We start from the raw sequence: 15,843 nt of genomic DNA on the forward strand, positions 1-15,843 counted from the left end.
GCGCTTCCCAGGCCACAGCTCGCCCTCCGGCTGCTGCCCGCCTGGGCCTTGCGCTTCGGTGCAGCCGGGCACCCCTTTGCCCCTTGCAGGGTCACCAGCTCCTTCCATCTATTGCGGGGCAGTTTCAGGACACCACACGAACGAGGGCGCTGAGCTGCACCTCAGGGAAGACACGTGCAAAACGCCCGTGACTACCGCCTCCAACACAACCCTGGCTCTGCCCGGCGGGCTGCTCTCTCGGGGCAAGCCCGGAGCCGCCGGCTGCGTTTCCAGCCCGAGGGTCTGGGGAAGCGGAGCAGGGAGGAGCCGGCGGCGGCGGCGGCGGCGGCGGCGCGGCGCGGCTCGGCTCGGCCGCGGGGCGGCTCCCTCGGCTCGCGCCGCCCGGGCTCTGGGCAGCCCCGCGGGGCGGGGCGGGGCGCGGCGCAGGACGGGACCGGGCGGCTCCCCGCGCCCGCACAAAGCGGCGACAGCGCGGCTGGCGTCTCCACCCCCCGCACGCGCCCGTGTGAACGCGCCGGAGCGGAGCGGAGCGGAGCGGAGCGGGAGCGGGAGCAGCTTCTGTCGCCGCCGCCGCCGCAGCAGCAGCAGCAGCCGGCAGTGCGGAGCGGAGCGGAGCGGGGCGGGGGGAGCCGGCCCCATGGCGGCGGGCGCGCTGGAGCCGGTCTACGGGCTGTCCGAGGACGAGGTGAGGCGGCGGGGAGGCGCCTGCGGCCGCCTTTGTGCCGCGCGCGGGCGGGAGAGGAAGAGCCGGCGGCTCCCCCGGCCCCGGCCCCGGCCCCGCGCTGGGCTCGGCCTTGGCCGCACGGGGCCGGATGCGGCGGCCGCCGGGCGCCCCCGTAACCCGCCCCCCGCGGGGCTGCGGCCTTTGGCCTCGCCCGCCCGCCCGCCGAAGGCAGGGCAGGGGCCGCCCGCCTGGAGGTGGAAAGTCCGGGCGGGCGGGGAGCGCCTTCCCCCGAGCTGCCTGCACGGCCCCGGCCGCACGTGTGTGCGCGCCGCCGGCGGGCTGTGCTGGCATCTGGCAGCGGCGCCGAGGTGGCTTGTTCCGTCAGCGCTGCGCGGGGCGGCGGGTCAAGGTGCTTGGTGCGGCACGGGTGGTGCCGCCGCTTTGATCTGGGCGGCCCCCGCGGGCTGTTCTCGCCGCCGGCCTGTTGTTGCGGTGCCGGGGGCGCCGCCGCCTTCGCGGGGATAAGAAACGGAGCAGGGGTCTGTTCTTACAGCCGTCAAGATGCACGCGCCAGCAAGGGGGCTACATATCTGTTATAGCCTAATAATACTTGTAGTGTAGCTCACCCCCTTGCTTGTGCATGTATTGTGACTGCCATAAGAACTGAACCCTCCTGCTCCATTTCTTGTCACCATGTATGTATATTCTTCTCTCTGTCTATTAGTGTATATTCTCTCTCTGTGATAGTGTAGCCCACCCCCCGGTTTTGTGTGTGTGTGTGTATACAACATCTTCTTGATAACAGTTTCGGTGGTGCCTGAGGTCGTCAGGGGATTGTCGTTCCAAAACTCCCACTTAAAAACAAACCAAAAAAAATTGCAGATCTAACCAAGGTAGGTTAGAAGCATATGACAGGTCAGCTTTCTGCTTCCTGAGTTGGGGTGGGTAAGCATCGTGGCATAAGCAAACACTGAAGAGTACAAAGATGGCAGAACTGTTCGGTTCCTATTGAAACTGGCCATTGTTGCTCAGATGGAGTCTAATCCGGGGGACTATACGTCGTATTGTAACCGGAGGGGAGGCTGCTCTTTGTGTAGGTGCTGCTGTGTTGAGGGTGGATTGATCTGTACATGTACAAAGCTGTGAACACGATTCGATCAAAAATATTTTGTGCCTACATATTTGGGGAGAAGAGAAGTGGGTTGATCTGTATGCGCATAAAGCCATGAACGTGATTTGATCAAAAATGCTTTGTGCATACCTATATTTGGGGAGAAGAGGATCCATGAGAAGAACGGTTAGATGATTTTGATCTAACTAGAGTCTCTGCAATTCCTTTCCTCTCTTGTTTATTGTCGGAAGTCCTGATGTGAAAACAAGTCCGCTAGGCTGTATGTTAATCCTCAGGAACAATGATTTTTCAACTTGTTTCCTTGTTTTGTTGACCCCCGTCTATTTCAACGTCTCTACGGTCACCAGAGCAATCCAGAGAGCCACGATTCCTTTGTAGCCTGAACTGTAAAAGGCTTGGAGATTCCTGCATTGACTGTTACTGTAATGCTGCATGGCATTTCTGAGCTGAGGAAACAATACCGTACCATGCAATACTTCACGCAGGTCATGGATGTTGCGTTCAGTCCTGTCTTGAAGGATACTAGCTAACACCTCGCTTCACAAAAGCCTGTGAAGAACCTTGCTGCATCCAGAGGAGGTGGCTGAAGACTGAAGTTTTAAATGTTGTAGTTTCTGTGGCTTTACCTCTCTCTTCCCTCCTAAATACTGATGCTTGTGAAGGGACTTGGATTTTTGAGTTTTTTCTTTGTATCCACTAAACAGATACGGTCCATCACAGTGTGTACCACTCGATAGTGTGCTGCCTTTCTGCCTTAGCTGGCTTCCACCTTGGGGTGAGAAGGTGGTAGATTTTGTGGTAGTGCCTGGAGTTATCAATTGGGACTAGATACGGGTTGTGCTGTATGATGATGTAGTCCTCATCTTGAGAAATCCTTCCCATATGTCAGTCAGATACACAAAATGATGACAGTACACATTTTATTTGTACTCAGTCTCTGGCCCTTCTCCCAAGGTTGTGGCATTGCTACACGAATGAGCAATACCACATTTTTTGTGGTGACTTTGGGAAGCACACCTATCCATTAGGAACTGGGCTGAGGTTATCCTTTTAACTGTGATTTATTTGGGCTGATTGGCAGCCCTGGGACAGGCTACCATTAGGTTAGGCTCTCGCCAAAGATGGTGCTGCACGAAAAAGATCACAATGAAAGTATAAACCGAGAAATGACAAATGAATGCAGATGAGGGAGCACAAAGAAACAGTGAAATGGCATTGGTCAGTACGATACAGGTTTAGTAGATCAATAGGCTAATTGTTGTCAAGTCTTTGTAGGCTGGGTGGTAAAGGAGAAGCATTGGCATTTGAAGGAGGATAATAGCTTGTAGATATTTATGGGAGGCTGCTCCCAAAGAGGAGGGCTGGGGTGGGAGAGAGCATCAAGGTACTTGTTTGTAGATATGACAAGTGCATGAAGCAGCCTGGCATCATGGGCTATTCTAGTTGCATGTAGACAATTGGGCAGGCATCACCTGGGTCCTAAGTGAATGGACCTGTGTCTTATTGCCAGAGCCATCCGTCTTTTGCAGACTTACTAGATTGCAACAATGGCTTTTTCTGCCTCTATAACAACTTGAAATATGGTCTTCAGTTCTGTGCAGCGAAGGCTATTTCTGTTTTACACTTACTGTTTGTGTTTTGTTTAGATATTCTTGGTACTCCTAGTACTTGCTTATCAAAAAAAAAGTTCATAACAAATTTAAGTGTGACGCACTTACTGGCTTCCCATATACATAGTAATAAATCATACAAATGGTTAAGCGCAGGTTTAACTTCTCTTCACATAGTGGTGCTGTGATGTTTAGTAGGAGTGCTCACATGACAAAAATGAAGCAAGTGCATGAGTGTTTGCAAGGCTTATGCTCAAGGACATGAGTAGTTCAAATGCAGTTCAAACCTCCAGCAGATAGACATGCAAGACTGTTAAACCAGTTTAAAGCTGCCTGGAACTGTTCAAAAGTGTACCTGGGAAATCATGTACTGCTTTGAACCATCTTACCGTGAACTGATTCAGTCTTATCGGTAGACACCAAATGTTCCATGACATGGATCGGGTTAGTTGTCTAGGCATCCCACGCTGCATCCCTCTATCCTCTCACCCTTGTCCTGGGACTGGCTGCTCTGGCATTTGGGCAGAATTCTGCTGTTTCCTTCACCCCTGTTTCCTTCCCCACCGTTCTGTTGGCACCTCTGTATCTTTGAGCTCCCTTGCACTGCTTGTTCAATAAAAGCTATATTTTTTAACTGGCAGCCGTGTCTTCGCTGCCTGTTTGACTCTGGCCCCTCATCATGCCTCCCCATTCCCACATGTCTGCTGTGATGCACACTAGGCCAGGGGCTCACTCTCCCCACCTAATGCCAAAGCCACAGGACTTCACACAGTTGTGGAGGTTTCCAACTGGTGACATTTTGGAATGATTCAGTTATTACATGTCTTTATGTAAGTGCCTGTCACTTTCTATGGACATTTCCCACACGGAAGAGCATTCAGGTTTTTCAAGTAATTAAATAAACGCAAGTAGGAACATAGTAAATGTGTACTAAAACGTTTTTGAAAGTCAGACTTCATTAAACCAGCAGAGTTTCTGCTTTGTGGCAATTTGCTTAAATCAGTTTAAATATATGAGAGGGGTATTTATTTAAAAAAACACAAAACCCCCCCAAAAATAAATACTTAGAGAGCAGATTTTTTTGACATAGTAAAATATTTGGATGCTACTAGAGGCATTTGTATATACTGCTGAGAGCTCTTCTTCCACAGGAATCCATGGTTATATCTGCTAGTCTGAGGGTAGCTGACATGCTTACCTACGCGTCCTACCTAAAGCGCTATCTCTCTCCCACCCTGTGCTGCATGTAGCTAGATCAGGGGCAGGCAATTATTTTGGCTGGAGGGCTGGTTACCAGATTTTGACAGGCTGTCAAGGGTTGCATGGGTAGCCCTGCCCCTTGACAGGTGCCCCACTCCGTTTGCCATCTTGGAACCAGAAGTCCCAGCCCCTAAGCCCTGGCCTTTGCCACCTGACGTTCCTCCCCATGCCCCCAGAAGCACTCCTTTCAGCAAGAAGGTGTGCCATCTTGGAAACAGAAAAATACCAAATTATATTCTAAAAATCAAACATCTACTATAACATTCATTCATTTGATTTCAAAAAATATTTTTCTCCTGATTTTTACATGTGTTTATGTAGTGTACCTAGACGGGATCATGCAATAGCTTAAAACGAAGTCTTATGGTTGTATATTGCGGGTGGGTGAGAATAGGTTTGTGTGGGGGTGCCTGTCTGTGGAAGGATGTGGGTGGGGGGGGGGTTTGTTGGGGTAGATAGGTGGGGGGTTGGTGTTAGAGGGTGTGGGTATGTATGTATGTGGGGTGAGGGAGCGTGTGGTTGTGAGTGTGTGGATATGTGGGATGTGGGTAGGTATGGGGTTTGTGGGGGGAGGGATGGCTGGGGAGGATTGTGGCATGTGTGGAGGGGGAGGGTGGCTGGTGTGTGTGAGGGGATGGGTTATGCATGGCGGTTTGTGTGTATGGCAGTGCAAGGAGGGGACGTGTATGGTGTGGTGTGCATATGGGACTTGCCCCATGAACACCCCTTCCCACCCCTCGCCTCCACCACACATACCTGCCACCCCTTCCAGCGCTCCTGGCCCCGGGGTATGGCACAGGCCCTGTTTCTGCCTGCCTGCCCACTGCAGGCACCACCACTTCCCTCTCTGGCCTGCCACTGCTGCCTTTCTCCTGCCACTTCCCTACCTTCCCTTCTGCTGCTGCTGCTTCTCTGCCCCTGCCTGCTACTCCAGCACCACAGAGTTCCCAGCTGCATGACCTGGACCACAGAAGGCAGCAGGAGCCAGCACAGCCCGGGCAGCACTGCGTGGATCCAGCCCCAAGTTAATTATCTGTCCCTGGCTGCCTGTTAGACATGACAAGGCACCAGTGGTGGCAGGACCCAGCAGCCACAGCAGCAAGGCCTACCCAGCCCTACCCCACTCCAAGCTGCCAACCAGAAACCTCTGCCTAGCAGAGGCCTGGCGACCCCGGGGCTGTTCCCTGCCTCCCTCTGCCTGAGAGTGCAATGTAGCTAAGAAGGGGGCAGGAGAGAACCGCTAGCGATCACCCCTGTCTTTGGGGCTGGGCTGGCTCCTACTGTATCCTGCAGTGTCAGCAATGCAGCCAGAGCAGCCAGTGGGTGGGAAGAAGTGGCAGTGGCAGCCTGAAAAGTAGGGAAATGCCTCTGCCTACCACTGCTGCCACCGCCAAGTGGCAGTGAGTGGGTGGATGGGAGCGCATGGACAGTTGGGCATGGTGTGGGGCCTGTGCTGATGCCCCAGGGCCAGTGGGGCCCCATGATCCCGCTGCCCCATCCTGGGTCCTCATCAGCACTGCCCAGCTGTTGCTTGCTCTCACCTGCCCACTTGCTGCCACTTGCCCCGCCATCGCCTACCGTTGCTGCCACTGCCATTTCCCTACTTTTCCGGCCACTTCTTCCCACCCTCTGGCTGCTCCAGTTGTGTTGCTGAAATTGCAGGGTGCAGTAGGATCCAGCCCAGCCCCAAAGACGGGGGTGATCGCTAGTGGTTCTCTCCTGCCCCTTTCTTATCTACATTGCACTCTTGGGCAGAGGGAGGCAGGGAACAGTCCCGGGGTCACCAGGTCTCTGCTAGGCAGAGGTTTCTGGTTGGCAGCTTGGGGTGGGGGGCAGATCAAAGCCTGCACGGTGAGGCAGGGAGGGGGCAGTTGCAGGCACTGCTCAGGGGTTGGGGGCGTGGGACGGAGGCACAGCTCACGGGGGTGTGGCTTCTGCCATTGCTTGCACCCCAGGAGGGTGGGAGGCGTGTGCCCCCTCCCCCCATCCGCATGGGGCTGGCAGGTGGGCTGGAGCCGGGGCTGCGTGGGGATCTTCTGGGTTCTTCTCAGCAGGGGCAGGGCTCAGAGCGGGCACCGGCGGTGCTGGGAGGGGCTGCAGCCACCCCAGGTTTCGCCGCAGCTCTGCTGCCAGTGCCCCGCTGCCGGGCACAGCCTGGCTTCATGTGCCATCGGCACCCACGCGCTGGGAAGAGCCGAGGCTGCGCTGGGTGGCTGGCGGCAGCAGTGGCGCTGGGAGCGGAGCTGTGGTGATATTTGGGATGGCTACAGCCCCCTTTCAGCACCTGCTCCGAGCCCACCCCCACCGTGAAGAGCACTACGCAGTGCCAGAAGAGCCTCGGAGCAGGTGCTGGGTGGGTGCTGCCTCCACCCCAGATTTCGCCACAGCGCCGCTTCCAGTGCCACCGCCATTGCCAGCCCAGGGGAGTCTCAGCTCTTCCCAGCGCGTGGGTGGAGGTGGGACGTGGAGCCGGGCTGTGCCTGGCGGTGGCGGTGCTAGGAGCAGAGTGGCAGTGAGTTGTGGGGTGGCTGCAGTCCTTCCCAGCACCGCCAGCGCCTGCTCCAAGCCCAGCTCCCGCCAAGAAGAGCTCCGTGCATCGCCAGCTCCAGCCCACCCCGCCCTGCGCAGATCTGCAGGCACCCCACCGCTCTCCTGGGGTGCAAGCAGCAGTGGGAGCTGCCCCGCCACTCTGCCAGATGGTGCCTGCCCCTTCCCACCCCTTCTACCACAACAGGAGGCAGTATTGGATATCAGTTCGGTACTGGCCGATATGCCTCCTTAAATATTGGCTATTGGTATCAGCCCCCAAAATCTCTGTCGGTGCTCACCTAATATAGACGCCCAATTTGTTCTGCTTCCGTGGAAGTGGAAGCTGCTCCTGTGAAGTAATAGGTGGAGAACGTTGCTACCTGTTTGTAGAAATGATAGAGAGAGACTTTTGTTTGCAGTTTTGATTTAAGTGGAGAAACCGCACTGTGGCCTTTACAAGGGCCCTTAATCTTCTGGGTCGTATGCCTTCAGGTCTGCATGCCCTCGAATCATAGTGACAAATGGCTATCCAGCCGTTCCATCTTTTCTTTTTTCTTTTTTTTTTTTTTTTTTTACAGTTAGTGCTAGTAGATTGCTATCTTGGTCCAGTTCTTTCACACTAAGGACAGGATTTATCCCTTTCTTTCCATGCATGCACCTCCCGTTCTCCTACCAGAAATCGACTTTTGTTTCACAGGTGTAACAGAAAACAAAACTTGGCTCAAAGACGGTTCACCACGTTGCTGCACTCTTTTTGTAAAGACCTGCCTAGAAGAAAGGGGTGTTATAGTTTCTTGTTCAAAAACTCTGTGGAGGAAAAGGACACGCTGTATCACAATAGCTTTCACACATGGAAGAAAACTGTATTTTTCTGGCTGTGTTTTCCCACATGGCTTTAACATTTCCTCTGTCTTTGTGCTGTGCTTCCTCCACCCTTTGTGTTCTTGCCTTCAGGTTGGAATTAACTTGCCTGGTTTTTAATTGCCTCCTTCATTTGTACAGTTGCTGAGCAGCTCGAGAGAGCTGGTGTCAGCAATGCCTTAAGAACTGTTGCACAGGATGTAGTGTAGGTGAAATTATTGTGCTGCCTCAGGAGATATGTCTAAATATAATACAATGCAAGTCAAATTCTAGTTTCCCTGGTGCTCTGTCATTCCCTCCCTCTGTTAAGTCTCAGGAAGTGGACCTGGTTAATCATGTGTGTGTAGGAAACGGGCAGTAAGCTGTGTTTCTAGGATCGTAGGAACCTCTGTGACTGCATTTTTTTTTTTTTAAATAAGCCATGAACTAGCAATTAGAAATAAAAACCAATGCCTTTCAGATGTGATGGAGAATACCAGCTAACTTAGCCTGTATCTTGGAGCCCCTGGACTGTCAGATGAAAGAGTGCACTTTAAAAAGTCATGGTCAAATTTTAGATGATTTACATGGCAATAAAACTGAGTTAAAATGCAGTGCAAACAATGGAAACAGCTCCAATAAAAGAAAGAGACTATGAGGTAAGTTGTTGATGTGTGTGGGAACAAAGGTTGAATTTTACCTTGGAGGCTTACCTGATTTCGGTAGTTCTCTTGCTCTGTAGCAACATCTCGTGAAGTCACTTGCCTGCACTTCACAGCATCACTTGGACCATTAGCAATCAAGGGAGCCGCACAGGTTTCAGTGTGCGTGTGAAATGCAGTTTAAAAGATTACATAAGATGAAACATTTTCCAGCTGGTTTCATAACTGCATTGAACACAAGTTCTGACCATCTCTGGCTCTTTTTAGATCCTGAGGAATACGAGTTCTCACTTCCAGTGACCAATACTGAAATTGCAGTTTTGCATTAAATGTCTAGTTTCATTTTCTTAATTATTAGTTTTTTATCTTCTTCCAGAGCTGAATTTCTTTGTTTCCTTGATTCCATATCCGTTCGCATATGTGCTGTCTTTCTTTTTTCCCCTCTTCTTTCTCTCTTCCCCACCAGGGTGGGGAGAGGAGGTAAGCAACACCTGGAGGGTTTTAGCAGAAGAGGTTAAGTGGTAAGGTTTTATCCCTTGCATAGTAAATAGATCTGAACTTGTTCAAGTGGGAGCATGTATGAAGTGTGAGTATGGATGTGTCATGTTACTTGGATTAGTTTTTAGCCTCTGAATCAAAACCAGACCCAAACTCCTCAGCCTTTTGGCTGCGGAGCTGAACACTTGAGTATGGGCCCATTCCTCACTTTCCATGGTAGATCTGCAACTTTAGAAGATTTAGCAAGGGTTTTTTTTAAATTACCAGGAAAATGTTTCTCTTAATCCATTCAGGGGTGAGAGAACCTCTTGACTTGTTGGAAGAGATGTTTTTGGCCTCAATATTTTAAAATTTGGGTTATCACCTGTTTACAGGTGCTTGCTTTTCATGTGACTGTTGGGTCTAATTCGTTAACTGAAGTCACTCTATTCAAGCTAACTCAGCTCTCCAGGTCTTTGGAGAGCAGAGTCACCACCCTGAAGATCAGCAGTGATTAGATTAGCAGCTGATGATGAATTATTGTAATGAGCTGCTGCACAGAATTACTAATTTGAGCTGAGCAATGCTTGAGATAAAAACCCACTCTTGTACTGGTGGGCCAACAGGGTGCAGTTGCTTTTAAATTGGAGGTGTGTGTCAACTTGAGTAGGTTTAGAGGCAAAAACGTTTGAGCTAACAGCAGTAAACACAAGCCCTTACATGGCGGGTGAGGTACCATGACCACCACGTTAAATGTAAATGCCTCTTCTAAGTTGAGCTAAGTGCACAGGCTGTCTGAGGGGCAGAGTTCAGTGCACTGAAGACAAAAGTAGGCAGCAAAAATCACCAAACCCAGTCAGGATCTTGTTAAAACTTAGTGAGATTTGTCATTTATCATTTAATATGTAACTTATGGGAGCAGATGCTGAGTTGGTGTCATTCGTCAGAGCTCCATTTACAGCCCTGACTGCTTGTACCAATGATCTGCCCGGTGGTGCTTGGAGGTGGATGGGAATGAGATGTTGGACAATAGGAAACAATGAGCCTGCATGCACTGAATGCCTAAACTTCCTGCAAATCTGCTCTCAAAATTGGTTGCTTAGCTTCCTGTCCTAAAAGCATCAGGGCTACTGTACGCATTTGTCAGCTCTTCTTTTTCTTAAGCTGCCTGTTTACCTGTAATAGTCATCAAGTGGGAAGTTGAAATGCCATTCTACCCAGGGAAAGCTGTTCTCAAAAGAACCTAGTTTATTTTTATTGCATTTGTTGTTATATATACTCTTGGGCCAAGGGGGAACATTTACTAGCTAGGAATCGCAAAAAATATGGTTAAAATGTTCCAGACACACGGGTGGAACAATTCTGTGCAGTGTTGTATGATTTGTCTAATGGCATACATGCATCTTTCAGTTTAAACACCTGAGAGAACCTCTACTTGTGTGATTTCCAGTCCCACTTTGCTTTTTTAACCAGAAAAACAATAGCATTTGCTGTCATAGTACCTTCCATTGCTTTAGTCTGTTGGTTGACATAATCCATATGTCAGACAGAGTTCAGGCCACATTAAGGGAGGGAGCAAAGGCATGTGATAATTGTAAGCTTTTACAAGATACTACCTGGAGAGCGGGGAGTAAGGCAGAAGTCATTTGACCTCAAGTGCCGTTTGCTTAACCAGAAATATAGACCGGAAACAGGAAAAAATGTGCATGCAAACGCATACATGTGAAGTGTGCGCATCTGCACACAGGACAGTGCAGGCCTTGTCTATGCACAGATTCCTCTGGTTTAACTAAAATCTGTTTTCAAATTGCTGAGTAAGTAAACTGATGGGAAGGTGTTCTGCTGGCTTAACTAACTCATATTAAACCAAACTAGTTTTTATGGAGAAGCAATCTTTTAGTTAACAGGAACTCTTGCCCTCCTTGAATTGTTGTCTTTGGATTTTTGTCTGTATGGGCTGATCTTCCTTAAAGTAGAAATGGAAACTTTTGATAATGCTTCTGCTCCCAATTTTGTAATGGTGGTCAAAATATGTGTTAGGAGGTGACCGTTGCATTACCTTGGGACTACCGTTATCTGACAAGTTGGTTTTTTGTCAGGCTGGATTAAGAGAACCACAGCAAAATAATGATTAGAACTTGCTTAATTTTTTTTTTCTTTTGGGTGCATGGTTTTTTTTTTAGTTGTGTTTAAAAAGAGTAATGGGAAAGGTACATTTCTCCCCTTCCTCCCAAAAGAACAACACAACTTTTTAAAATTTGAAGTAGCTCCTCCACAAAATAAATCACTTTTCAGTAGAGATTGGGTACTTGACCAGTGGGAAGACTTTTGGAAAGTCTGGCAAATGCAAAATACAGAGGCTGTGAGAAGAATGGTGGTAGCGGCTATGAGAAGAATGGTGGTAGCTTCAATCATAGACTTCCCAGAAATAACTAATGCTTTCATTCTTAGTCTCCATCTTTTCTCAACACTGGAAATATTTTTAACATACTACTTTAAAGGCTAGTTTATTATTGTAGCTTCACAAATTTTCCCTCTCTATATAAAGAGTTTTGGATAGAGAATTGACATCTTGCATCAAGACTTTCTTCTGAAGAGGAGTAGTACTGGATGTTTGCATTTAATAAGCAGATGACACTTCTGTGCGTGTGAAGGATGCAAATGATTACACATGTTTATTTTCTTGCTGTGACATAATAACAAAATTACTAGGTTGGAATTGTCTCAGTAGTACAGTAATTTTGGATTTTTTTCAAAGTCTTGCATTTTAATTTGCTTTTAATGAGTAATTGGTCTGTTGGTGTCAGTAGCACTAGGAAGTAAAATGCTATCTTAATGTATATTGCAACCCAAATAGCTGTGTGGCTTGTTGCATTTACGATGTGGCTTTTTATTGTTGGACCAACCATTATCTTTTACTCCAGTGTCTTGTCTAGGCTCTTCTTGCCTGGGGGCAAGGGTCTGCTCTGGTTGTCTCTTGGTTGGTTTTCCTGTTGCTCTTAAGCTCCTTTTTCAAGCAGATCTTCTCTATCTTTTCCCTTCCTATTGCTTGGTCTGAAATTATTTCAAGAATCATTTCATAGACTGGCCATTGGAGGGCACTGCATAATGAGAAAAATAATGGAAACATTATTTTCATTTCTGCACAGCTGCTGCTTCCCTGGGAAGTAAATGTGGGCGTAGAACCCCAAATACGGCATCTTCTGTAACTGTACGTTGTATGTCTATTGAAGGCATCCAACAATATTGTGGGCCTGGCTCTTTAGGGATGTGTTTTGTTTGATGGTTAATATGGGTGTTGCGCGTAGTTGCTGATGCAAGGAGAAAGAGTGCATTTACTTCATCTGCCTGGAACTTTGGAAGCTGCTTGGCTTAGACCTGAAGCTACCTTTTAAACCTGCTGATTGATTGACCATCCTCTTCTAATGTAGTTTAGTAAATTCAGGTGATACGGGATCCTGCAAGGTACAGACAGAAATACTAGCCAACACTGTAAGGGGCGTACTTTTTTTTGTTTTTGGTAAATAGACTTAAAATCTCCATTTCCTCCTCCCACTTGATCACACAGTGTGTTTTGGATTACTGCTACATTACATTATAACAATTGAGGTTTTGTTACTAAACCATAGGTGCAAAAACGGTGTGTATTTCTTTAACTCTTTTGCAGAAGCTATATCTGTTCACTACCCTCGAGTTTCACTTTGGCAATTTACAGAGCAAATCCTACTTATTTTTGTAAGTTCCTTTTATCATTTTTTTTCTTTTGCTTTCATGCTTGTTTCCTCTTTAAATGTTTGTTTTTAATTGCTTTGAATATGAGGATTTTACTGTAGCATTTAAAACAAATGCACAAAGCAACCTTCTTTTATTTTAAAAGGAACAAACCTCATTTTTGTCAACATTCTGTTATTTGCAAAGGACCTTTTTAAGAATGTGGATGGCAGGTTAAAAGACTTCTGGGGCTTGCACACCAGGAGAGAGGAATGCAGTTTTACTACTGGCAAGCTCCAGTCAATTTAGCAGTTGAGCAGCTGCCATTTCATTATTAAACCCTGCAGTAGGGGTTTACCTTCAGCTAGAATTAAGAAAGCTGTAGCTTTTCAAAAATACTTCACCACCATCATGCTGCTTTTGATATCCTAGGTTTCTCGATAATTGCTAAGTTTTGAATTTTAAAATGTTCACTCTCCAGCAAAAGTAAGAAAGGTGTACAAATAGATTGTAATATGCAAAGTAGCAGTCTACCAGCAAACTCTGCTTTTTTTTTTTTTTTTAGAAGTATACAGCGAAGGCTGATTGTGCTTGAATCCTGCTTGGTGTGGTTGAAGTTTTTTAAACCGAGATTGAGATATAGAAATTCTCTCTGTGGCCTGGATTCAAGTCTGAACGGTCAACAAAAGCAGCATGTGTAATTGCAGCTGTGTGTGTTGTTTTCTCCCTCCTTATTTCTGCCTTAAATCTGGCAGAATGTGATTGCATATTGGAATGAGATCAGTATTCTTGTAGTCTTCAAAAACTGTACTGGGTTGTGAGAATGGAGGCAGGAGGTGGAGGCACAGCATGTATGTAACTGCACATCAAAACAAAGGTGTTGCAACTAAATTTATACTTGCCAGTTTGGATTGGTGCACCTCCTGACCTATGACTTCCATTGTGAAAGCAAATTGTTGTTTTACTGGTGTCATTCACACCATTACACTTTTTTAATTATTTAATACAGCACACAAGCACAAAAAACTTGTGTACGGTCATGTTGTGTTTTTCTTTTCTTTAACTTGGCAACTTCACTTTCAAATAGCTCTGGCTTTAGGCTTTCAAATAGCTCTGGCTTTAGGCTGAAAATAAACCAGGATATGTATCCTGTGCTTTAATTGTTTTAAAAAAACAAATGAGGTTGGTTTCAATTCTAGTATTCTTTTCAAAATTGTGGATGATGGCTCTCCATATCCCTTGAGCTTTTAGGAGGGAAGGGAAAGAAATGAATCTTTAAAGCTGCAAGACAGCTGATTGCATTTGGTGTTTGATCCCTTTGGAGAGCTCAGTGCTAGGCTCCTTGTGATGGTTGTCTTGGGACTGGGAATGAAATAAGGAATCACTTATTTCTTTGAAATAAAATGGGTGGGAATGTAATCCTGGAAAGATGGGATGTGGAAGGTGTTTGGAGAGCCATTTGAGGGAAGATTTCCTGCCTCCTTTCCTCTGTCATGCAAGTGGGGTATCGGATCCAGAACCTTTTAGAGGGGGACAACATATTTATCAAAATTTTGGATTTCGTTTCAGAGTTGTTGCAATACAGTGAGAATAGCCTAGCTTCTTTTAAAATGTTAAAGAAATTTCATTCTGAAGAAATGGAAGCATTTCTGGCTATCCACTACTACCAGTATTTATTTTGACCATCAACCCTGACCTACCTCATATTTGCAGTGTGTGAAAATAAAATTCTACCCCTTTTTTGCTAAACTGAAATGGAGCTTGCTTATTTGTTTCCTCCTAAAAGATGACACTTCCATCTTTGTTACTGCAGCTGATTTCAACATGTACTCTCCCATCCCCATCCCCGAGACAGCTCTAATTTAGGCAGGCTTTTGGCCAAAATAATGTGGCTGATTATTCGCTTCAATTTCCTTATCAGATCCTGCTTAGCTCACTTGTTTCTCTTCTACAGCTGAGCAAAAAAGGAACTGAATGGAGGTGAGTCTCTCTGGTCCAGGTTGGGTCCCTGACAGAAGTGACCGTTTAAGTTGGAGGTGGAAGGTGTCAGCTTGCTCAGTTGTAAACCAGAGGAATGCTTTTCTTCCTCCCCTTCCTCCTGGTTCACACACATTCCTGCTGCATGCGTCACAGATTCCTAGAGTTAAGGGCAAAAGAGACGATCCATCCCGATAGTCTATATATCTTTAACAACTAGGTTTTACCCAGACATACTGTTTAGTTTAAAACTTAAATCTCAAGCATTTCAGTCCTCAGGAAATTAAATTATTGACTGCCACAAGCTGAAAATTGGTAAGTCTAAGGTTCCACCAATGCTCTGCAATGACAGGGTGAGAGATGTGAGGGTAAGTAGAAGGCAGGGTAGGTTAGCAGTATGTAGACCAGGGGTGGGCAAAATATGGCCCAGGGGCCAGATCCAGCCCACCAATGGGTTTTGTCCGGTCTGCAGCAGGTCCCTCAGCTCCACCCATCCCAGGTGTGGAGGCAGCTCGGGCCACGGCACATGCAAGCGGGTCCCACCACCCCGGGCACGCGACGGGGTTGGGGCAGTGTGGCAGCTGGACTTCACTCCCTGGCAGCTCTGCTGGCAGCAGCTTCTTCCAGCTGTTGCAGCTGCCAGACCTGGCCCTGCACCCACTGCTAGGTGTGGGACCCACGCAGGCAGGGCCACGGGTGCAGCAGCGTCTGGGGCAAAATGGGTGGGCAGGGCTGGTCAATAGATTTGGGGATAGGGAAAATTTCTTGTAGGTCAGGTTGACAGGAATGCTGGGGGTGGGAGGGGGAGGGATGCGTTCTTCTGCTTGCAGCATGGCTTGTCTTCACATCTAAGGAAGTGAGTTTCAGCCCATGCAAGCTGTGCTATATGTTGCCCATGGGGGCCTGGGTCCACACTCCCACCCCCTTGCAAGAGTCCACCAAACTTCCCTGCGTGGGGACGGGTGGGCGGGGAGCGGTGTT

The 15,843-nt window shown here is 48.1% G+C and overlaps 1 protein-coding gene across 3 annotated transcripts in view; it reads left to right on the forward strand.

Moving 5' to 3' along the window:
* Window positions 1–359: 359 nt before the first annotated feature.
* Window positions 360–15,843, forward strand: part of NEDD4L (NEDD4 like E3 ubiquitin protein ligase) — a 347,734-nt gene continuing 332,250 nt past the window's right edge. The window contains exon 1 of one of the 3 annotated variants that reach the window (XM_090037858.1): window positions 360–685. In XM_090037858.1, coding sequence (XP_089893984.1) covers window positions 638–685 — 48 coding nt within the window. In that variant the 5' untranslated portion in view covers window positions 360–637. The remainder of the gene's footprint in view (window positions 686–15,843) is intronic. The other 2 variants (XM_090037859.1, XM_090037860.1) reach the window with 2 other exon arrangements.

The sequence above is a fragment of the Crocodylus siamensis genome, chromosome 3 (assembly GCF_052110815.1).
Source record: "Crocodylus siamensis isolate JL-2025a chromosome 3, ASM5211081v1, whole genome shotgun sequence".
Classification (NCBI taxonomy): Eukaryota; Metazoa; Chordata; order Crocodylia; family Crocodylidae; genus Crocodylus; species Crocodylus siamensis.